We start from the raw sequence: 23,943 nt of genomic DNA, 5'->3' as shown, positions 1-23,943 counted from the left end.
GCTACCAATAATCAGTACGGATACAAACCTATTTTTGGTATAACAATTGTGAGAATCGTAGTTCAAATTTATTGCCATAAGTAATTCGTGGTAATTCTTATTGCATGAAACACTAGAGAGGTTTAAGGAATTGCGCATATTGCTACTACTTGCAATACTGCCACAAGAAGCATAATTGTCCCATGTGTATAGGGATTCCCATAGCACATGGGACAGTTTTGCTTCTAGCGGCAGAATACCTCACACAAAAAATGCTGTTCAAGTCTGATATTACACGAATTAACTGAATTCTAATTTGATGGTCAGATTGACCCTGTATGTAAATTATGGAAAAGATGTTATAAGCCTTTTACAATCAGTCATAATACAATAATACGTTATAATCCATTTAAAACGAGTGTATTGCTAGTTAGGCACTTTTCAATCAGTTAGGTCCTTTCATAATCAGTTCGGTCATAAAAATCAATTAGGCCCTTTTATTAATTGTTGTAAAATCGCTATCAAAATTCTTCATGATCAAATGTTGCGTTATGTACGTGCTCGGGTAGATATTTGTTAATGGAAAACATGAAATTTCAATTTGTTACATTTTGCAGTTAGGCCCTTTTCAAATGTTTGGATAGAACTGGGTAGAGATAAATTGTAATTTTAATTGTAAATTTATTACCCTGTTGGTTACATATGTCAGGTCAAGGAAGAAAAAAAAATTAATAAAATTATAAATTCAGAATCATAACAAGTATGACCCAAAAAAGCTCCTATGCCTTTCACCAGTAGCTGGTCGAAAACACTTTACGGTGCGATCTTTTCAATTTCGTCCGAGTTCTCCGCGTCTAGCAACTGAATCTTTTTCCGGAAGTGTTTTTCGATTGATCTGCAAATCATCATGCTTCGATCACTGCCCACTAGGTTGATGGTGATTCCGTTCTGTTAAAGAAGTGGGAAGAAATACAATCTATAGGATCACAAGAATGAGTCACACTTACCGAATCTACCGGTGCGTCTAATTCGATGTAGATATTTCCTTGACTTGATACAAAGTTTATGTAACTGACAAGTTTTCGTTCTGCTGATAAATAAATTACAAATTACGTTTCGCAATCGGCTCGTCCCTGCTAATCCATCGGCAGGTCGAAGTTGATGACAATGGTCACCTGTTCAACATCGATACCTAAGGCGGAAGAATCTCTCGGTAACCTGGTGCTGCAGCCAGAATCAAGTGGTGGAACTTACCCCTAGACAAAACGTTCGTTGCAATCAATACCTTCTCTAGTCCGGCTCAGGATCGATCCAGAACGGCCAACCGTTGCTCCGCCGTTAGATCACCGGACAGTACCGCTACTGAGTGATTATCCTGGTCCAACCAGCCGTTTTGCGTGCCTGTTTCGATCGATTAACAATGCCGAAAATAAGTTTACTTGGAGTTTACAACTGTCCTATACATCATATGACAGAAAATGATCGCTTGTCCGACGGTAATCACACCGTACATGTTTGAAATTGCTTGATATTTCTCGTCCTGGTTGCGGCATTTGACGTAGTAGTGTTTGGTGTTATCGAGTGATTCTTGCTCCCGCACCAGAAGAATCATGATCGGATTGGTTACGATGTACTGGGCGAATCCCATCACCTCCCGCTCGTACGTGGCTAAAAAGAACAGCGATCATAACGCCCGCCTCGTCCGGTACAAAAATTGCAATCTTCTTAAGGTCGAACGCCCGGCTGTTCCGATGATGATATGATTAGTCAGCTTCGCCCCTTTGACGATCTTCTCACCGCGAACGGTTTAACCAAGTTCGATTTCCGCACAAAACTTTGCCATTTTGCAGCTACTTTCCCCTTCTGAATTGCCAGTTCATACGTGGGGAGAGGCAAATCACCTGCGGATAGTTTTTCAACGGATCGACTCGATTGAGCATTGCCAGCACGAAGGCAGTGGTTTTTCTTGTTCCCGACCAACTCTGGGCGATTATGTTCTGTGGCGGATCGGCCAACAGAGTAGGTTGAGCCGTCTTCTGAATCTTGGAAGGAGCGTTGAAACCCATAACATAGACTCCCTGAAGCAGTTCCGAATTCATGTGCAAAGCTTCGAAAGTTTTAACCAAGTATAGCGGCGAAGAAGGATCCTTCACCCCCAGATCCAGCTTTGATTCTACTAGACCTTTGCGAATAAGTTTAATTAGCAAACTTGCATCCGCCGGGCTAAAAGATGAATCATGGATAATTTCAAAGCTGATATTAAATATTTCTGGAGAAAAATTTGAATAGGACATAAGTAACAATGAGATTCTTTTTGGTGTGTTTCTCTTCTGTTAATTACTCGGTCGTTTCAATATTTAGTACTCAACTCTTTGCCTAATATTCTAGTAAAAACTATCGGCTTTCGATATGTACTGAAAAATTAGTGTAAAGTGTTATAAAGACGTAATAATCGAAACAGAAAGTAAATAGAGAGAGGCTCTCAATGTTACTTATGTCCTAATCAAAATTTTCTCCAGATTTCGACTTACTTGAATGCCTCTGCATCTTCCGTGGAGGAAGCTGTTTCTCCATTTTCGCTAGCAGCTTTTTTTTTCTTCAGGAGCTGCTAAAGTCTTAATTTCTGTAGCTACCGAAAACAAAACTGCAGGTGCAGCCGTTTCTAAGGGAGTAATTTGATCGCTGGTTCTACTGGCGGTGAACTAGGTTTTTCCGCATTCTCTTTCTTTGGGCTGACAGCCGCCGGCTCTGGTTCCTTATCCTTAGGGATACTCAGATCGATAACCTATTTGTATTGAAAAGAAAAATTCAAAACCTATGGAAAAATTATCGCTCCAAAAATAGGTTAGTTGGTTATGACAAAAAAAAACACTTACCGAGAGCAGAAATTTCCTGATCCTCCCTCCGCCTTTTTGACCCAGTTATCGGCAGCACTTGCCATCGTTTCGACCGGGTATTAAAATTCAAAAGCTACAATATATGGAAAAAGGTCCCAAACAGCACGGATACTGTCACTCCGGTGGTTTATTACTTGCAATTGGCTGAACTTTTGCCCAGAGCGACCTTGCGGAAAAAAACGCCTTCTTTTGTCTGCTCACTTCGCTGCCATGAAACCGATGATGAGCGCTTTTTTCCAAACGAGTCACACGGTTGGCCCGATTGAATATGTCGCGCGTGTAGAGTATGCTTCCATTATGTTTGTTCTGTAAATTGACAAGGACATCTAAATATGCAAAGGAATGCTTGGAGGAGAGAAGCTACTGTTAAACACATACCGAAAGAGAAAGTCCTTTCCGAGGATCTTGATGTTGTATTTACTGTTGGCTCATTATCACCGTGTTCTGCTGCTGGGTAGTTATCCTCTAGGGAGAGATATGCGAAGACGCCATCTTGAGCCAGCTTACTGTCAACATTTTGAGCCAGTCGATCATTATTTGACTGCATTGGTGCAATATTTTTGGATAGTAATGTTATTTTTTTTATTTTTGTTGATAAACATTAGACAACAAATTATAAATAGGCGCTATTGTAAGTTGAACTTTCCTGACAAGAATAATGCTGTTCAATTAGGGTAACCAACCTATATCCAAAGGTAGGATTCCCGGCGGAATCGTCGGTAATACCTTCTATCTGATTTTTTCACTACCGTGAAGTTACCTACCAAAAAGCTCATCTACCAAAAAGCTCACCTACTAAAAAGCTCATCAAACAAAAAGCTCATTTATTATAGAGCACATCCTTTAAAAAATAAAGGCTTTGAAGGTGGTACTCTGAAAGTAGAGCTTTTTATTTCATGGTGGTATCCTGGTGGCAAGAACAGGAACTAAATGAATGTCCTAACAAATTCATAAAGTTGTCAAATATCATAATAAAAGATCCAGAATATAAAAAGTCAATAATAAATAAGTGGAAAATATTGTGAAATAGAGTTGAATTGAATTGTTGCACTTAAGATAATTTCCTAGGAAAAGCCCACAAGTAGAATTAGTTGGGGCTCGCTAGTTGGTGTGTTCGTTAGTTGGGTGTCCGCTAGTTAGGGCATGGCCATTTATGTCAAAACTGAAACAATTTTTCACTAGTTGTCTATCCGAGGGGCAAGCACTAGCGGGTTTGAGTGCGTCGTATTGAAAATACCAACGCATTTGAAATATAATTTAAGTACACAATCATATTTAATAAATAAGTGAAAAATATTGGAAAATAGAGTTGAATTGAATTGTTGCGCTTAAGATAATTTCGTAGGAAAAGCCCACAAGTAGAATTACGTGATGCAGCACAAATTCGTTAGTTGGGGTCTTCGTTAGTTGAGTGTCCGCTATTTGGGGTATGGCCCAAATAAAAGACACTTATGTCAAAACTAAAACAATTGTTTAATAGTGGTCTATCCCCCATATGCTTATTCATATGTCAGTGGCGCCATAATTTCAAATGTGGTCACAGTCTCTACAACTACGAATATATTTAAAATGACCATTAAAGCGGGCAAAGCGTTGTTTTGGAGTGTCATGTCTGTTAGTCTGTGCCTGTACCAAATTCGGAAATTTATCCTACATGTATATTTATATTACTAAAAGAAATGAGCAAATACCGCTATAGTCTAATGTTATTAACAGTGCACTCTTTGTGGGAAACAAAACGCTCAACATTCTGAACAACATTGATTTTCATGAAGATTTTTCCCAATTCGAAGCAATATGGGTACTTTTCTGATGTTACCAAAAATTTCTGGTAATTTTGGCAGTCACATATTTCCTTTACAGACCCAGAGTGGTATGTGATATTGCGAAAATTAATTTTAATATAATATAATCCACATGCCAATAATATACTGCCCGTGATCGCAAATCAGCCCCATAAAGATAGGAAATCCCGTAGAAAATGGGACAAATATGCGATCATGGGCTGCTTTGACAAAATAATGTGATTTCCAAAAAATTGCCAACGAGTGTTGTACTGACGTATTGTAATTCGTGTAGCTACATATTACCTCCACAAAACGAGTAGAACGTAATTTCCAAAAAAAATGCCAACAAGTAATGTAATGACAAATGGTAATTCTGATAGCAACTTATTTCCTCTACAAAACCAATGGTAAATCATGTTGCGTAAATTAATTTCCATATTTTTTATATTTTTTTAAAATTTTCTACCATATGCCAAAATTACAGAAGCTTTGACCAAAAAGTGTGATTTCCAAAAAATTGCCAACGAGAATTGTAATGACATATGGTGATACTTGTAGCCACTGATTTCCTCTACAAAACCAGTAGTACGTAATCACCGACAAACTGACATGACACTGTATTTTCAAATTTGGCAAGATATTATTAGAGAGTCGACGCAAAATTTTGTAACTCGTACTGTCAAACGGACGTTCGTTTGACAGTACGAGTTACGAAATTTTCAGTCAACTCTCTAATGGCGATTTCGCTTGAACCTGAAACTGAGTCAGGTTCTAACCCCAACTGCTGTCAGTTCATACATTTTGACAGCAGTTGGGGTTAGGAACTGACTCAGTTTCGCTTCAAACGAAAACCACATAATAATCATCGAAGCTACTCTATGTAACTAGAGTTCCTCCAGTAGAAGTTTGGACAAGAGAAAATAGAAAACCATAGTTTCAAGGCACTTGGCTCAAGGAAGTTGGGCTATACTTGAAATAGTTAAACGAAACTATAACCTTAGAAATATATGTTCTAGTTTTGTTGAACATTTGATAAATTTTGAATAAATTTTGTAAACATATATATATAAACAATATTTGGCAAAATATGAGGTAAATCAGGGCAAATGGCACTGCGCAAATGGCGAAAGATCTACGTAAATCGTTTCATTCTCTGAAATGGAATAGTTTATTAATCAATGTGATAATAAATCCCGAAGTTGTTGTAACGGAATTTAATTAGCAAGGCACTGGAAGGTGAAGTATATTATTCAATATTATGAGCCATAGTACTCAAGGGCGTGGAATAGGGTCATTTGAGCAAGCTTAGAGTTTCCCGGCGACTTAACCTTTTGCATGCTACCGCAGGAGTTAGGATCTTTTGGCATTAGAATGCAAATCACCTGAGTCTGCGGCATGTCCGGACGAGCGTAAAGTAACTTGTTACTTCATGCTGTTGGAACCGACTTGAAGTTGATACAATTTTTTCGATTCACTTTTCATGGAGTCAACCAGAGAACAAAGCCAGTCAATACCGCAATATTGTCCGTACTTTTCCAAAGAAGACACGACGATTGTTTTTCGTCGCAGCAACCCGGTCAGCGTGGCAAGCAGAAAGTTAGTAAAAGTTGAGCAAAGCGAAATTGATGCTGGCAGAGTTTCTGCGAGCATTTTGCGCGATTTGTGCGAGGATACTGGCAACGAATTCGCTCAAATGCCACAACCGTTTCTGACAGAAGCGGAAAAACCAACCGATGCTGCTCACTTTTATCCAGAATCCAGTCAGAAATGTACGGCCAAGATGTCTGCACGCTCCCTGCCACATCTTTGTCAGATGTTTTGCTCGATTCGTGCTAAATTCTACCCGGTAGAAATTGCCAGGATTTTTGCACAGTTTATGTCCGAGTTATGCCAGGGTTTTGCTCGGTTCCTGTAAAAATTTGCCAGAAAATGCGAGCGAAACCGAGTTCGCCCTAGCTCAACTAACCCGACAGGATACGCGCAAAAATCTGACAGGGCTGCCAAACCAAGTCTTACAGAAATCTAGCAGAGCGGTCTCTGCCAGAAAATTTGCTTACTGTGAAGATTCGCAGCGCTATGCGGCGCACGATTCGTCGCAATGTATTTCTTATGGGATAACACTTTAATAAAAGGTGGTGCAATTTCGTGTAAAAACCTTATTGTAAACAAAACATACGAAAACCTGAAACTTTAGAAGCACAATTTTAGTCAGTTTTATGGATAAATTCAGTTAAAGTAAATAATAAGCACGCATTGAACTTGGGTTATACATATTTTTCGACGTTTTTCAGCATTTTTTATCAAATGCGCCAATTCAATTCATCGCCTCAAAATGATTAAACGTCGTTTCCAATGCAACGTACAATACTTTCTACTTAAAATGTTAATATACGATGCTCCGCTCATTTGAATTCGAAAAACTTCTGCTCGTTTGAATATGTCTTGTCCAGACTTTTACTAGAGGACATTAGTGTTCTTTTACGAAATACACGTTAAGTAATGATGTGTAACTCATTATACAGATGGAGCTACTATTCCGAGTTTAAATTATTTGCCAAAAATTTTCACTGAAATCGTTCTAGTTGTCATGTCAGTTTGTCGGTGACGTAATGTTACGTAAATTAATTTTTATATTTTTTATAATTTTTTTAAAATTTTCTACCATATGCCAATAATACAGAAGCTTTGACCAAAAAGTGTGATTTCCAAAAAACTGCCAACGAGAATTGTAATGACATATGGTGATACTTGTAGCCACTGATTTCCTCTACAAAACCAGTAGTACGTAATGTTGCGTAAATTAATTTTTATATTTTTTGTAATTTTTTAAAAAGAATTTACCATATGCCAATAATACAGAAGCTTTGACCAAAAAGTGTGATTTCCAAAAAACTGCCAACGAGAATTGTAATGACATATGGTGATACTTGTAGCCACTGATTTCCTCTACAAAAACAGTAGTACGTAATGTTGCGTAAATTAATTTTTATATTTTTTGTAATTTTTTAAAAAGAATTTACCATATGCCAATAATACAAAAGCTTTGACCAAAAAGTGTAATTTCCAAAAAATTGCCAACGAGAATTGTAATGACAAATAGTAATACTTGTAGCCACTGATTTCCTCTACAAAACCAGTAGTACGTAATGTTGCGTAAATTAATTTTTTAATTTTTTGTATTTTTTTAAAATTTTCTACCATATGCCAATAATACAAAAGCTTTGACCAAAAAGTGTTATTTCCAAAAAATTGCTAACGAGAATTGTAATGACATATAGTAATACTTGTAGCCACTGATTTCCTCTACAAAACCAGTAGTACGTAATGTTGCGTAAATTAATTTTTATATTTTTTGTATTTCTTTAAAATTTTCTACCATATGCCAATAATACAAAAGCTTTGACCAAAAAATGTGATTTCCAAAAAATTGCCAACGAGAATTGTAATGGCATATGATGATACTTGTAGCCACTGATTTCCTCTACAAAACCAGTAGTACGTAATGTTGCGTAAATTAATTTTTATATTTTTTGTATTTTTTTAAAATTTTCTACCATATGCCAATAATACAAAAGCTTTGACCAAAAAGTGTTATTTCCAAAAAATTGCTAACGAGAATTGTAATGACATATAGTAATACTTGTAGCCACTGATTTCCTCTACAAAACCAGTAGTACGTAATGTTGCGTAAATTAATTTTTATATTTTTTGTACTTCTTTAAAATTTTCTACCATATGCCAATAATACAAAAGCTTTGACCAAAAAATGTGATTTCCAAAAAATTGCCAACGAGAATTGTAATGGCATATGGTGATACTTGTAGCCACTGATTTCCTCTACAAAACCAGTAGTACGTAATGTTGCGTAAATTAATTTTTATATTTTTTGTAATTTTTTAAAAAAAATGTACCATATGCCAATAATACAGAAGCTTTGACCAAAAAGTGTGATTTCCAAAAAATTGCCAACGAGAATTGTAATGACATATAGTAATACTTGTAGCCACTGTTTTCCTCTACAAAACCAGTAGTACGTAATGTTGCGTAAATTAATTTTTATATTTTTTGTAATTTTTTAAAAAAATTTGCCATATGCCAATAATACAGAAGCTTTGACCAAAAAGTGTGATTTCCAAAAAATTGCCAACGAGAATTGTAATGACATATAGTAATACTTCTAGCCACTGATTTCCTCTACAAAACCAGTAGTACGTAATGTTGCGTAAATTAATTTTTATATTTTTTGTAATTTTTTAAAGATTTCTACCATATGCCAATAATACAGAAGCTTTGACCAAAAAGTGTGATTTCCAAAAAATTGCCAACGAGAATTGTAATGACATATAGTAATACTTGTAGCCACTGATTTCCTCTACAAAACCAGTAGTACGTAATGTTGCGTAAATTATTTTTTATATTTTTTATGATTTTTCCAAATTATCTCCACCACGTGCAAATATTTTCTACCAACCAAAAAGCATATATATTCCACCTACCAAAAAGCTCGTTTTCAGAAAAGCTTCCATACCAAAAAGTTCACCTGCCATACTGAACATTATCCGGATTCTGGAGAAGAATGTAAATTCCAAAAAATTGCCAACGAGAATTGTAATGACAAATAGTAATACTTGTAGCCACTGATTTCCTCTACAAAACCAGTAGTACGTAATGTTGCGTAAATTAATTTTTTAATTTTTTGTATTTTTTTAAAATTTTCTACCATATGCCAATAATACAAAAGCTTTGACCAAAAAGTGTTATTTCCAAAAAATTGCTAACGAGAATTGTAATGACATATAGTAATACTTGTAGCCACTGATTTCCTCTACAAAACCAGTAGTACGTAATGTTGCGTAAATTAATTTTTATATTTTTTGTATTTCTTTAAAATTTTCTACCATATGCCAATAATACAAAAGCTTTGACCAAAAAATGTGATTTCCAAAAAATTGCCAACGAGAATTGTAATGGCATATGATGATACTTGTAGCCACTGATTTCCTCTACAAAACCAGTAGTACGTAATGTTGCGTAAATTAATTTTTATATTTTTTGTATTTTTTTAAAATTTTCTACCATATGCCAATAATACAAAAGCTTTGACCAAAAAGTGTTATTTCCAAAAAATTGCTAACGAGAATTGTAATGACATATAGTAATACTTGTAGCCACTGATTTCCTCTACAAAACCAGTAGTACGTAATGTTGCGTAAATTAATTTTTATATTTTTTGTACTTCTTTAAAATTTTCTACCATATGCCAATAATACAAAAGCTTTGACCAAAAAATGTGATTTCCAAAAAATTGCCAACGAGAATTGTAATGGCATATGGTGATACTTGTAGCCACTGATTTCCTCTACAAAACCAGTAGTACGTAATGTTGCGTAAATTAATTTTTATATTTTTTGTAATTTTTTAAAAAAAATGTACCATATGCCAATAATACAGAAGCTTTGACCAAAAAGTGTGATTTCCAAAAAATTGCCAACGAGAATTGTAATGACATATAGTAATACTTGTAGCCACTGTTTTCCTCTACAAAACCAGTAGTACGTAATGTTGCGTAAATTAATTTTTATATTTTTTGTAATTTTTTAAAAAAATTTGCCATATGCCAATAATACAGAAGCTTTGACCAAAAAGTGTGATTTCCAAAAAATTGCCAACGAGAATTGTAATGACATATAGTAATACTTCTAGCCACTGATTTCCTCTACAAAACCAGTAGTACGTAATGTTGCGTAAATTAATTTTTATATTTTTTGTAATTTTTTAAAGATTTCTACCATATGCCAATAATACAGAAGCTTTGACCAAAAAGTGTGATTTCCAAAAAATTGCCAACGAGAATTGTAATGACATATAGTAATACTTGTAGCCACTGATTTCCTCTACAAAACCAGTAGTACGTAATGTTGCGTAAATTATTTTTTATATTTTTTATGATTTTTCCAAATTATCTCCACCACGTGCAAATATTTTCTACCAACCAAAAAGCATATATATTCCACCTACCAAAAAGCTCGTTTTCAGAAAAGCTTCCATACCAAAAAGTTCACCTGCCATACTGAACATTATCCGGATTCTGGAGAAGAATGTAAATTCCAAAAAATTGCCAACGAGAATTGTAATGACATATAGTAATACTTGTAGCCACTGATTTCCTCTACAAAACCAGTAGTACGTAATGTTGCGTAAATTAATTTTTATATTTTTTGTAATTTTTTAAAAAATTTTGCCATATGCCAATAATACAGAAGTTTTGACCAAAAAGTGTGATTTCCAAAAAATTGCCAACGAGAATTGTAATGACATATAGTAATACTTGTAGCCTCTGATTTCCTCTACAAAACCAGTAGTACGTAATGTTGCGTAAATTATTTTTTATATTTTTTGTAATTTTTAAAAAAAAATGTACCATATGCCAATAATACAGAAGCTTTGACCAAAAAGTGTGATTTCCAAAAAATTGCCAACGAGAATTGTAATGACATATAGTAATACTTGTAGCCACTGATTTCCTCTACAAAACCAGTAGTACGTAATGTTGCGTAAATTAATTTTTATATTTTTTGTAATTTTTTAAAAAAATTTGCCATATGCCAATAATACAGAAGCTTTGACCAAAAAGTGTGATTTCCAAAAAATTGCCAACGAGAATTGTAATGACATATAGTAATACTTCTAGCCACTGATTTCCTCTACAAAACCAGTAGTACGTAATGTTGCGTAAATTAATTTTTATATTTTTTGTAATTTTTTAAAGATTTCTACCATATGCCAATAATACAGAAGCTTTGACCAAAAAGTGTGATTTCCAAAAAATTGCCAACGAGAATTGTAATGACATATAGTAATACCCCAAGTAACCATAAGCATTAAGCCATTGCACTATATTGGCTATACATTTGCACTAAAGTTGCATTGAAACCCCATTACAGCATTAACAATGCAATACAGCTCTATATTAGCATCAATAATGCATAACTGCACAGCCGACATATAGCATTATCGCTTGCTCTATATGTGTATATAAAGCTGATATAACGCGTACATGCTTCAAGGATCTTTAAAGCATGTAAGCTGTAAAAGTGCATTTAATGCCATTATAAAGCATATAAAAAGCTGATATAATGCTATTGTAATGCTGTGGGTTTATCTGTTATGCAACTCTTTTTGAAGATTATATTCGGCATATTTTATTTCAATCGAACATATGCAATATAGTCCAGGGAGCAAACGCAGCGCACTTACCGTGAAGGACGAGGCAAGGTACCTCAGTTCGAGACTTACTAAAGGTAATTTTCGTAAACATTCATATCATGTGAGAATGAAAACCCATTAAGGATATTCATTACAGTGCATTAGAACAGAGTCAATTACGGTTTTAAACAGAACATTTTATTTTAAAATTTTTCCTTTTTTCGCATCCTACCAAAAGGAAACCTAAGAAATGGTTTTAAAACCATGGCGGCAATGACAGCCAACCGAAGCTTTTAGCATTAGTTGTGCCAATATAAGGCTTTCAAATTTGACATTTCTACGCTGGTGCTGTATAATAGCATTAGTACTGCAGAAACGAGCTGTCAATCTCTGCATAGTAATAGCACCATATTTCGCCTTTTCTGGCATTATACCAGCATTATATCAGTATTTAGGGCTTCACGGCTCTTTAGGACAACTTTATATGTGGATCTAAAGCAGATATTAGGCTACGTTATAATGCTTATTGGTTACTTGGGACTTGTAGCCACTGATTTCCTCTACAAAACCAGTAGTACGTAATGTTGCGTAAATTATTTTTTATATTTTTTATGATTTTTCCAAATTATCTCCACCACGTGCAAATATTTTCTTCCAACCAAAAAGCATATATCAAGAGTACTTATTCAAAAGGTCCTAAGTGACATTGAGCTCGAACTGAGAAAAACGAGGCTGAAGTTTCATGGACCTAAAACAAATCCCTATTAGAGAACAAATATGCGTTTTGATGGAACAATTATGCCAATATAGTCTAAGGACTATGCTCTTTAGGTAAATAATACTAAAAACATGAAATGTTTAGTGCTAATGTAGTTTTTAAGCGCTTTAGAATGATGCGTCCTTTTGAAAATTATAGGACCTTACACATAGGTCTTTTTTTCGGGCCCAAGAATCATACGACGCTGCACATACGGCTTTTTTCAGCAAAGGTAGCTCTTGCGACGAATATTGAATTTCTTCAAAGTTTTCGACAAAATGAGCACCGGAATACGAATGTTCTTCATTACTATGATAAATAGTTGCACTGGATTTAACAGAAGTCTTGCAGAAAAAAAATGCGGGAAACTTTAGTTTATATTAACAAATCATTGGCTGGAAGTGGTTAAAACCAACGAATGGCATGTTACTTTAGAATAACTAAGCTTTCTAATTATCATTTAATTGATTATACTTTCTAAATTTAACTTCGAAAAAAAGTCGCATGAACAGAAGAAAATAATTTCTTTTATTTTGATGCTTAGGACGTTTTTACTAGGTACCTATGTGCAGTGGGAAAAACATAGAATGAAATGAATCATGCGTCGTTTTTGCATGGCGCCTATGAACAGTTGCACAGGTTTTGAAATATTTCGCGCATAGGTCCTTTCATTTTAAAAGGTCTCAAGTGCAAAATTTCAAAATATGATAATGAAAACTTTGCGACTTTTTATATAATGCTTATTATTTTGATAAATACTGGGTATAATGAATCCTGGTTTTCGGTATTCGTTAGCTATGTTGTATTCACATGCTGTGCTGCAAATAACTCAGTTTGTTTACATTTGTCACTAAGGACCATTTGAATCAGCACTCTTGATATATTCCACCTACCAAAAAGCTCGTTTTCAGAAAAGCTTCCATACCAAAAAGTTCACCTGCCATACTGAACATTATCCGGATTCTGGAGAAGAATGTAAATTCCAAAAAATTGCCAACGAGAATTGTAATGACATATGGTAATACTTGTAGCCACTGATTTCCTCTACAAAACCAGTAGTACGTAATGTTGCGTAAATTAATTTTTATGTTTTTTGTAATTTTTTAAAAAATTTTGCCATATGCCAATAATACAGAAGTTTTGACCAAAAAGTGTGATTTCCAAAAAATTGCCAACGAGAATTGTAATGACATATAGTAATACTTGTAGCCTCTGATTTCTTCTACAAAACCAGTAGTACGTAATGTTGCGTAAATTATTTTTTATATTTTTTGTAATTTTTAAAAAAAAAATTACCATATGCCAATAATACAGAAGCTTTGACCAAAAAGTGTGATTTCCAAAAAAATGCCAACGAGAATTGTAATGACATATAGTAATACTTGTAGCCACTGATTTCCTCTACAAAACCAGTAGTACGTAATGTTGCGTAAATTAATTTTTATATTTTTTGTAATTTTTTTAAAAATTTTGCCATATGCCAATAATACAGAAGCTTTGACCAAAAAGTGTGATTTCCAAAAAATTGCCAACGAGAATTGTAATGACATATAGTAATACTTGTAGCCACTGATTTCCTCTACAAAACCAGTAGTACGTAATGTTGCGTAAATTAATTTTTATATCTTTTGCAATTTTTTAAAAAAATTTACCATATGCCAATAATACAGAAGCTTTGACCAAAAAGTGTGATTTCCAAAAAAATGCCAACGAGAATGGTAATGACATATAGTAATACTTCTAGCCACTGATTTCCTCTACAAAACCAGTAGTACGTAATGTTGCGTAAATTAATTTTTATATTTTTTATGATTTTTCCAAATTATCTCCACCTTGTGCAAATATTTTCTTCCAACCAAAAAGCTTATATATTCCACCTACCAAAAAGCTCGTTTTCAGAAAAGCTTCCATACCAATAAGTTCACCTGCCATACTGAACATTATCCGGATTCTGGAGAAGAATGTAAATTCCAAAAAATTGCCAACGAGAATTGTAATGACATATGGTAATACTTGTAGCCACTGATTTCCTCTACAAAACCAGTAGTACGTAATGTTGCGTAAATTAATTTTTATATTTTTTGTAATTTTTTAAAAAAATTTGCCATATGCCAATAATACAGAAGCTTTGACCAAAAAGTGTGATTTCCAAAAAATTGCCAACGAGAATTGTAATGACATATAGTAATACTTCTAGCCACTGATTTCCTCTACAAAACCAGTAGTACGTAATGTTGCGTAAATTAATTTATATATTTGTTTGTAATTTTTAAAAAAAATTTCATTTGCCAATAATACAGAAGCTTTGACCAAAAAGTGTTATTTCCAAAAAAATGCCAACGAGAATTGTAATGACATATAGTAATACTTGTAGCCACTGATTTCCTCTACAAAACCAGTAGTACGTAATGTTGCGTAAATTATTTTTTATATTTTTTGTAATTTTTTAAAGATTTCTACCATATGCCAATAATACAGAATCTTTGACCAAAAAGTGTGATTTCCAAAAAATTGCCAACGAGAATTGTAATGACATATAGTAATACTTGTAGCCTCTGATTTCCTCTGCAAAACCAGTAGTACGTAATGTTGCGTAAATTATTTATTATATTTTTTGTAATTTTTAAAAAAAAAAATTACCATATGCCAATAATACAGAAGCTTTGACAAAAAAGTGTGATTTCCAAAAAATTGCCAACGAGAATTGTAATGACATATAGTAATACTTCTAGCCACTGATTTCCTCTACAAAACCAGTAGTACGTAATGTTGCGTAAATTAATTTATATATTTGTTTGTAATTTTAAAAAAAAATTTCATTGGCCAATAATACAGAAGCTTTGACCAAAAAGTGTTATTTCCAAAAAAATGCCAACAAGAATTGTAATGACATATAGTAATACTTGTAGCCACTGATTTCCTCTACAAAACCAGTAGTACGTAATGTTGCGTAAATTATTTTTTATATTTTTTGTAATTTTTTAAAGATTTCTACCATATGCCAATAATACAGAAGCTTTGACCAAAAAGTGTGATTTCCAAAAAATTGCCAACGAGAATTGTAATGACATATAGTAATACTTGTAGCCTCTGATTTCCTCTACAAAAGCAGTAGTACGTAATGTTGCGTAAATTATTTATTATATTTTTTGTAATTTTAAAAAAAAAAATTACCATATGCCAATAATACAGAAGCTTTGACCAAAAAGTGTGATTTCCAAAAAAATGCCAACGAGAATTGTAATGACATATAGCAATACTTGTAGCCACTGATTTCCTCTACAAAACCAGTAGTACGTAATGTTGCGTAAATTAATTTTTATATTTTTTGTAATTTTTTAAAAAATTTTGCCATATGCCAATAATACAGAAGCTTTGACCAAAAAGTGTGATTTCCAAAAAATTGCCAACGAGAATTGTAATGACATATAGTAATACTTGTAGCCACTGATTTCCTCTACAAAACCAGTAGTACGTAATGTTGCGTAAATTAATTTATATATTTGTTTGTAATTTTTAAAAAAAATTTCATTTGCCAATAATACAGAAGCTTTGACCAAAAAGTGTGATTTCCAAAAAAATGCCAACGAGAATTGTAATGACATATAGTAATACTTGTAGCCACTGATTTCCTCTACAAAACCAGTAGTACGTAATGTTGCGTAAATTATTTTTTTATATTTTTTGTAATTTTTTAAAGATTTCTACCATATGCCAATAATACAGAAGCTTTGACCAAAAAGTGTGATTTCCAAAAAAATGCCAACGAGAATTGTAATGACATATAGTAATACTTGTAGCCTCTGATTTCCTCTACAAAACCAGTAGTACGTAATGTTGCGTAAATTATTTATTATATTTTTTGTAATTTTTAAAAAAAATAATTACCATATGCCAATAATACAGAAGCTTTGACCAAAAAGTGTGATTTCCAAAAAAAATGCCAACGAGAATTGTAATGACATATAGCAATACTTGTAGCCACTGATTTCCTCTACAAAACCAGTAGTACGTAATGTTGCGTAAATTAATTTTTATATTTTTTGTAATTTTTTAAAAAATTTTGCCATATGCCAATAATACAGAAGCTTTGACCAAAAAGTGTGATTTCCAAAAAATTGCCAACGAGAATTGTAATGACATATAGTAATACTTCTAGCCACTGATTTCCTCTACAAAACCAGAAGTACGTAATGTTGCGTAAATTAATTTATATATTTGTTTGTAATTTTAAAAAAAAATTTCATTTGCCAATAATACAGAATGTTGGATTATGAATTTTCGGATTCTTCGTAGCGAATCCACCAATTAGTTCTGATGGAAAATGCTAAAAGCTAAAGGGTATATTTCAGTACATATTTCGTAAGTAATAAAGCATGGAACTCACATCTGATAACCTCCAATTTTACAATAATCCAACAGTTATATGCTCATCTGATTAAATTCACGCAGTATCTGTTTTAAGTATATAATAGTTATATAATAGATATTTCGTAGCCTATAATAATGTATTAACTTTAATCGTACTAAGAAATGAGAAACAATAGATTACCGTAGGATAAATTCACGTGTTTAACGTCTGCACTTTTATATTATATGCCGGTTTAGGATGACTTGCTCTCGGTCTTATGACAAATCGCCCTCGAAATGTCTCGCCTGTCATTGTCAATCGCAGTAACGACACTGCACACGAGGGGACGTGTAGGTTCGGTCGTAGTCACCGTAACATTCCCCTGACCGTAACACTGGTCACCGCTCTGAGTGCCAGTTTTACCAGAATCCAGATCCAGCACCGCAAGTTTCGCTACCGGTCTTCGAAGCACTCCGGCTGATGTTTGCACCCACGCTTGGCGTACTCGGCCGTCTTGACCTTTGCGAACCCTCAGAACCCGTCCACGCACCCATCCATTGCGGAGTCCATCGTCAATAATTATTACCAAATCTCCTTGCTTCACCGATCTTACTTCCCCAAACCATTTTGTCCTTCTTGATATTACAGGCAGATACTCGCGGATCCAACGCCGCCAGAATAGATCAACCATGCGACGACAATGGTCCCAGTCACTCCGACATATGGCATTCGACTCGTAGATTTTCCTCGGAGTCTGCACGACTCCGTTGGAACTCATAAGGAGGAAATGATTGGGTGTTAATGATTCTTGGTTGCCTTCATCCAATGCTAGGAAGGTCAAAGGCCTGGAATTGACAATACCTTCGGCCTCCACTAATACCGTTCCGAACATCTCTTCCGTTGGAAGCTTGGTAGTTGTCATCGCGTAGAAAGCTGTTTTAACTGAGCGTACCATCCGCTCCCAAGCGCCGCCCATATGCGGAGCGGACGGAGGGATGAAAAGCCATCTCGTACTGGCGTTTGTGAAGGTCTCCGCAAGGCTTTCATTAATGCTTTTAATCTCGCTTCGAAGTTCGTGGCAGGCACCGAGAAAGTTTGTCGCGTTATCGCTGTATATTTCTGATGGTGAGCCACGCCTGGCTACAAAACGCCGAATTGCCATCTTGCATGACTCGGTTGAAAGCGAATGCACGACTTCTAGATGCACCGCACGGATGGAAAGACATGTGAATAACGCAACCCAGCGTTTCACGTTGCTTCGACCAACTCTAATAGTCATTGGCCCGAAATAATCCAGACCGACGAATGTAAATGGCCGGAAGAATGCTCCTAGTCTGGCAGCTGGTAGAGGGCTCATTCTAGGTACCGATGGTTTCGCTTTACGAATCTTGCATTGCTGGCACTCTCTGGTTACGCTTCGAACGACAACGCGTAGGCAGGATACGTGGAAACGCTGGAGCATTTCGTTGATCACCGTTTCCCTATTACCATGCAGGAACTTGTGATGGTACCACATTATGATGATGGTCGTAACGTGGTGATTCCGAGGGAGTATGATGGGGTACCTTGTGTCGTAAGCCGCGAACGAAGCCAGGCTGATTCTGCTTTCCATACGCATGACCCCTTTCTCATCAATGAATGCAGCAAGTTTGAAAAGCCTACTGTCGCAGCCTAATTTCGAGCCTCCTTTCTGAGTGCCAATAGAAGACAGTATGTCCACTTCCTTCGGGTAGACCTCCTTTTGAATCGCACGAAAGACCCACGTCTCCGCTGTTGCTAACTCTTCTTGGCACAATGGACCCTTTGTAGTGGGATGTTTTCGGGCTTTGGCTTTCAAATTGCCGACATATCGCACAACGTACCCGACGGTTCTAGACAAACGGTGCCATTTCGAAAATCTCTCCCAGTCGAAAACTGAGTGAACTACATGATGCTCGATCACCAAATTGGACCGTCGCTCCTCGGTTGTATCGTACATGACATCGGAAGATGACGGCCAGTACTCCTCATTAATATGCAAAACTTCAGGGTCCCCAAACCAGCGACCCTCCGGGGTTAGATTAGGCTCGCCTTTCCACTTTGTAGCATCATCAGACGCATTCATATCCGAAGGAATCCAACGCCATTCAGTAGCACGTGTCTTCTCCAGAATCTCTCCGACGCGGAATGCTACGAACTGGCTATATCTTCGTTGATCCGAATTAATCCATCCTAGCACTGTTTTAGAATCGGTCCAAATGAATCTCTTCGCAATAGGTAGAGTGTGAGTGGAGCAGATGTCTTCGACTAGACGCGCTCCTAACACCGCAGCTTGAAGTTCCAGCCGAGGCACGGACGTCAATTTGAGAGGGGCGACCTTTGCCTTCCCAGTCACCAATGCGCAATGAATTTTCCCATCTACCTCGGCGCGTAAATAGGCCACACACGCGAAGGCGGCTAAACTGGCATCTACAAACATGTGTAATTGTATATTCTTGACTTTCGATGACAGCTGTCTTGGAAAATAGCATCGCGGCACTCGCACCGCTGCTAAGGAAGGGAAAAGGGCAACCCATTGGTCCCATCGTTGTCTTAACTCAACAGGAATTCTTTCATCCCACGTAACCTTGCTGCGCCAAACGTCCTGGATTAGGATTTTCCCATGAATGGTAAAGTGTGAAAGAAATCCCAGAGGATCATATAAAGTCATCACCGTCTTCAGCAGCTCTCTCTTGGTAGGCCATTCAGGTACCGCCACAAAATTAGCCGCGTACGTGAACGCATCTTCTTCCGGTAACCACAACACTCCCAACACACGTTCCGAACAGTGGCCAGTCTCCATCGAGAACTCCTTAACGTCGGCGCTCGTTGTTTCACCCAGCTTTTGCAGAACTTCCTTCGAGTTGGACATCCACCCACGAATAATAAATCCGCCTCGGGAATGAACAAAAGCAACCTCTTTCGCTCTCTTGATCGCTTCATCTTCACTGTCCACGCTGTCCAGATAGTCGTCAACATAATGTTTACGTATTATTGCGTCTGTAGCTTCTGGATATCGATCTGCATATTCGCTTGCGTTTAAGTTCTTAACAAATTGTGCCGAACACGGCGAGCTGGCAGCTCCGAAAGTGGCCACACTCATGAAGTACACTTGTGGCTCATGGTTTGGGTCATCTCTCCATAAAATTCGCTGGGCGTGTTTATCTTCCTTTCGCATAAGCATCTGGTGAAACATTTCTTTCACATCCGCACATAGAGCTATTTGTCGTTCTCGGAATCCGGTTAGAACTGACTTCAACGGTACAAGCAGATCCGGCCCCTTACTCAGCATTGTGTTTAAGCTCACCCCATCCACTTTCGCTGCTGCGTCACAGAAGATGCGGATTTTACCTGGCTTTTTAGGATTAATAACCACGCCCAGTGGTAAATACCAAACTTTTCGTGGATCCACCGCGATCAAATCAGCCTTGGATGCTTTCTCAATATACCCTTTTATTTTGTACTCCTCTATCTGCCTACGAACATTGGAACCGAGTTCAGGATCCGCCAACATACGTCGCTCCAGACATTCCAGCCTTCGCACAGCCATGAAGTAGCTATCAGGAAATTCGAAGGTATCGTACTTCCACAACAACCCGATTTGGAATCGGAAGCCTACGCGCAATGTGGTAATTTGCAGAGTCCGCCTAGCTCGTTGATTTTCTTCGGACTCTAAGTTTCGTTGTAGGGACACTCCCATATTCTCAAGGGAAAAGTACTCCTTGACTATATTGTGCAAGTCCTCATCCTCATGTACGCACTGGCACATGTGCATGCTGAAGCATGGTTCATTCCTCATCGTTGCTATCGGACCATGAATTGACCACCCTAGTCTAGTTTTGGTGCCGATAGGCTCATCTAGTAGCCTTTCACGCCTTTTCAAGGTGACACTTAAATGAGCATTGTCATTACCGATTAGAATCTTGGGAACGACATCCTTGTAATCCGGAATGGGTAGTCCAGCCAAATACGGATAACGTTCAACAAGATCCTTATAGCATAGGGTCTGCCTTGGTAATCCCAAGCTTTTCACCGTTCGAGCTTCAGAAATGGTGTACTTCTTTCGGTGTGTAACACCTGATATGTCCAACTTCACCCGCTTAGATTGCTCTTCGGAACGAGTAACATTACCCGTCCAGGCCAGACATAGATTATCGGCTTTACCATCAACATCAAGGAAATTCGTAATAGAATCCTCAACCAACGTTATCGACGAACCGTCGTCTAGGAAGGCGAATGTCGTGATCGATCGTGTCTTTCCGTGGAGTGTCACAGGAACAATGCGAAAAAGGGAACCTCTCCCGGTGTGGTGATGATTTTGCACTGCATTGTTGTTTGACGTAGATGCATCGCTTCTCTTTGAGATAGAATGCAGCATCGGGTGATGTCTATAATCACAACCATCTATTCCACACCGCCCTTTCGACTTGCATGGACGCCTTCCATGCGAAAATAAACAAATACGACAAAGCGATAGTTTTTGAACCAATTTCCATCGGTTATCGACGTCCCACTTTTTGAACGTAGCACAATCCTTCACTTTGTGCAAGGGGTCTTGGCACACCAGGCACTGCCTCCCCGTTGAACAATTTTCCTCGGGCTTAGGGTGGCTGACAGTAGGCGCTGAATGTGGATTGCAGAAATTCTTTTCCTTTGACTTGTCGTTCTTTTGTTGATTTGGTTTTGCGTCAATGGTCAGAGTTACCTCTGTGGCCGCAGACACAATCATGGACATGTACGCAGCAAACGTTCGAAGATCGGCTCCTGGTTGTTGACGTTTGACCATCGCCCAGTCCAGCTTGAGGTTCGCAGGAAGTTTTTCCACTAACTCATAAAGCAACGTTGGATTGTTCAAATGTGCCTCCTGGTTACTAGCGTGAAGGTGGTCACAGAGGTTCTGAACTGCCATTCCGAATCCGATGAGCGTCTCAAGTTTGTCTGACTTCGGTGCTGGAACTTCTCGAACCTTCTTCAGTAGAGCGTACACCAAGATTTCCGGTCTCCCATATAAAGTCTGTAGCGTGGCTAAGACTTGTGGAACTGAATCCGGAATCAAAAGCCTACTTCGAACAGCTTCCAAAGCGCCTCCTCGTAGACAACGTTGCAATCGCATCAAATTTTCCGCGTTTGTAAACCCACAAGCATTAGTGGAATTGGTGAATGAACTAATAAATAAAGGCCATTCTTCCGGGTTCCCTGAGAACGGAGGGAGCTCCTTCGACATCACCTGGCGTGCAGCTAGCTGCCGCGATGTGGGTCCTATTTCGTTTTCCGTCGGTGGTTGGACGGCGGGAGGATTATACATGCCCATTCGCGGTGAGTGTTCCCATGGTAGCTCAGGAGGTAAGGGACAATGTCGATCGTATTGATTAATATAATTCGGGAAAGGAGGAAAATATACAGGAAACGAATTACTAGTACCACCCTGATTGCCTACCGGTACGGGTATCGTGGTACCTTGCGATATGCTTACTCCAACTGACGGATAATTACTGTTGCCCTGATTTACTATCTGCGCTGGTATCGCACAACCTTGCGAGTTGCTTACTCCTATTGATGGATTTCCTCCAAGTATTGCGCTTCCATGCGGAAACCAAAACGGATATTGTTGAGACGTTCGATTTAACAACCCACCCAAACTGCTCAAATTCGGTGGACCACCCACAGCCGATTGAATGACGGGTTGTGTCACTGATGGATGGTTTGCACACACCGGCGCGACGGAACTTGATATTGGAGCTGGAATTGCCGACTGGATCGATTGAACGGTCGTCAGGATAGTGCTGGTCTTATTGCACACTGGTGTCGTTGCTGCTATTCCCGTGGAGAGCGTATTAGAAACACTTTTGACAGCAGGGGAGCTTGCTACCGTTTGGAGTGCATCGGAATGCGTGGGATCTGCCACTACAGCGGTCGAAGTCGTAGTCGCAACTGGAACAGTTTCTTGGGTGACTAAGGTTGAATTAACCAAGCCCCCTAGATGTCGCTCTCGCCATTGGTTGACTTTGCTGATGCTGCTTTGGGCAGATTTCCGGCTTTTTAGATCATCACAATCGTTGTCACAATCCTCCTCTAATGCACGAAACTTCTCCTGCAAATATATCGAATCGATTTCGAGCTGCTTTTTCTCCACCTCGTTCTCCTTCAGCAATCTTTCCGCTTCGTGACGTCTGCGTTGCTCCTCCCGTTCGAGCTCTAACTGTCGCTTCATCAGCTCTTTCTGTTGCTGCAGTTTCATAAGACGAAGCTTTGTTCGATTCCGGGTGCTACCTGTGGATGTTCCGACTTCCGAGTTGGCCACGCTGGATGATTTCTGTGGATTTTCGTCTTCCTTGTCGTTAAAGACACACTTCCGACAGCAAAAGTCCTTCTCGCTAATACTTTCCCCAACACCGACGCAGTCGAAATGCCACCAAGATCCGCATTTGTCACAAGCGACCATCCGGCTGTTGTCCGATCCTTGACAAGCCTGACAGCTTTGGTTGTTGTTTGGCATCTTTTAGATCCGTACAGATCTTTTAGTTTGTTGGATTATGAATTTTCGGATTCTTCGTAGCGAATCCACCAATTAGTTCTGATGGAAAATGCTAAAAGCTAAAGGGTATATTTCAGTACATATTTCGTAAGTAATAAAGCATGGAACTCACATCTGATAACCTCCAATTTTACAATAATCCAACAGTTATATGCTCATCTGATTAAATTCACGCAGTATCTGTTTTAAGTATATAATAGTTATATAATAGATATTTCGTAGCCTATAATAATGTATTAACTTTAATCGTACTAAGAAATGAGAAACAATAGATTACCGTAGGATAAATTCACGTGTTTAACGTCTGCACTTTTATATTATATGCCGGTTTAGGATGACTTGCTCTCGGTCTTATGACAAATCGCCCTCGAAATGTCTCGCCTGTCATTGTCAATCGCAGTAACGACACTGCA

General features: G+C 37.4%; 1 protein-coding gene and 1 long non-coding RNA gene across 4 annotated transcripts; both read right to left on the bottom strand.

The window, feature by feature from the left end:
* Positions 1-549: 549 nt before the first annotated feature.
* LOC131684652 (uncharacterized) lies at positions 550-3,609 on the bottom strand. 3 transcript variants are annotated; one of them, XR_009304679.1, is made up of 6 exons: positions 3,255-3,609; positions 2,856-3,182; positions 2,511-2,764; positions 1,234-2,202; positions 987-1,171; positions 550-927 (listed from the first exon to the last, which is right to left on the bottom strand). It is a non-coding gene; the product is annotated as an uncharacterized LOC131684652 (long non-coding RNA). The 3 variants fall into 3 exon arrangements; XR_009304677.1 differs by having other exon boundaries at positions 550-1,171; positions 2,511-2,794; XR_009304673.1 differs by having other exon boundaries at positions 550-1,171.
* A 13,682-nt stretch (positions 3,610-17,291) lies between these two features.
* On the bottom strand, positions 17,292-23,233 carry LOC131675883 (uncharacterized). The gene is made up of 2 exons (XM_058955018.1): positions 17,354-23,233; positions 17,292-17,309 (listed from the first exon to the last, which is right to left on the bottom strand). Exons 1-2 carry the CDS (start codon positions 23,231-23,233, stop codon positions 17,292-17,294), a joined length of 5,898 nt encoding a protein of 1,965 aa, XP_058811001.1.
* Between the last annotated feature and the right edge of the window lie 710 nt (positions 23,234-23,943).

This window comes from Topomyia yanbarensis, chromosome 1 (assembly GCF_030247195.1).
Source record: "Topomyia yanbarensis strain Yona2022 chromosome 1, ASM3024719v1, whole genome shotgun sequence".
NCBI lineage: Eukaryota > Metazoa > Arthropoda > Insecta > Diptera > Culicidae > Topomyia > Topomyia yanbarensis.
This window is presented reverse-complemented; position numbering and strand designations above follow the sequence as displayed.

Excerpts from the sequence above, each read along its gene's own strand:
- LOC131675883 (XM_058955018.1), bottom strand. The coding sequence starts at position 23,233 with ATGAAACTGCAGCAACAGAAAGAGCTGATGAAGCGACAGTTAGAGCTC.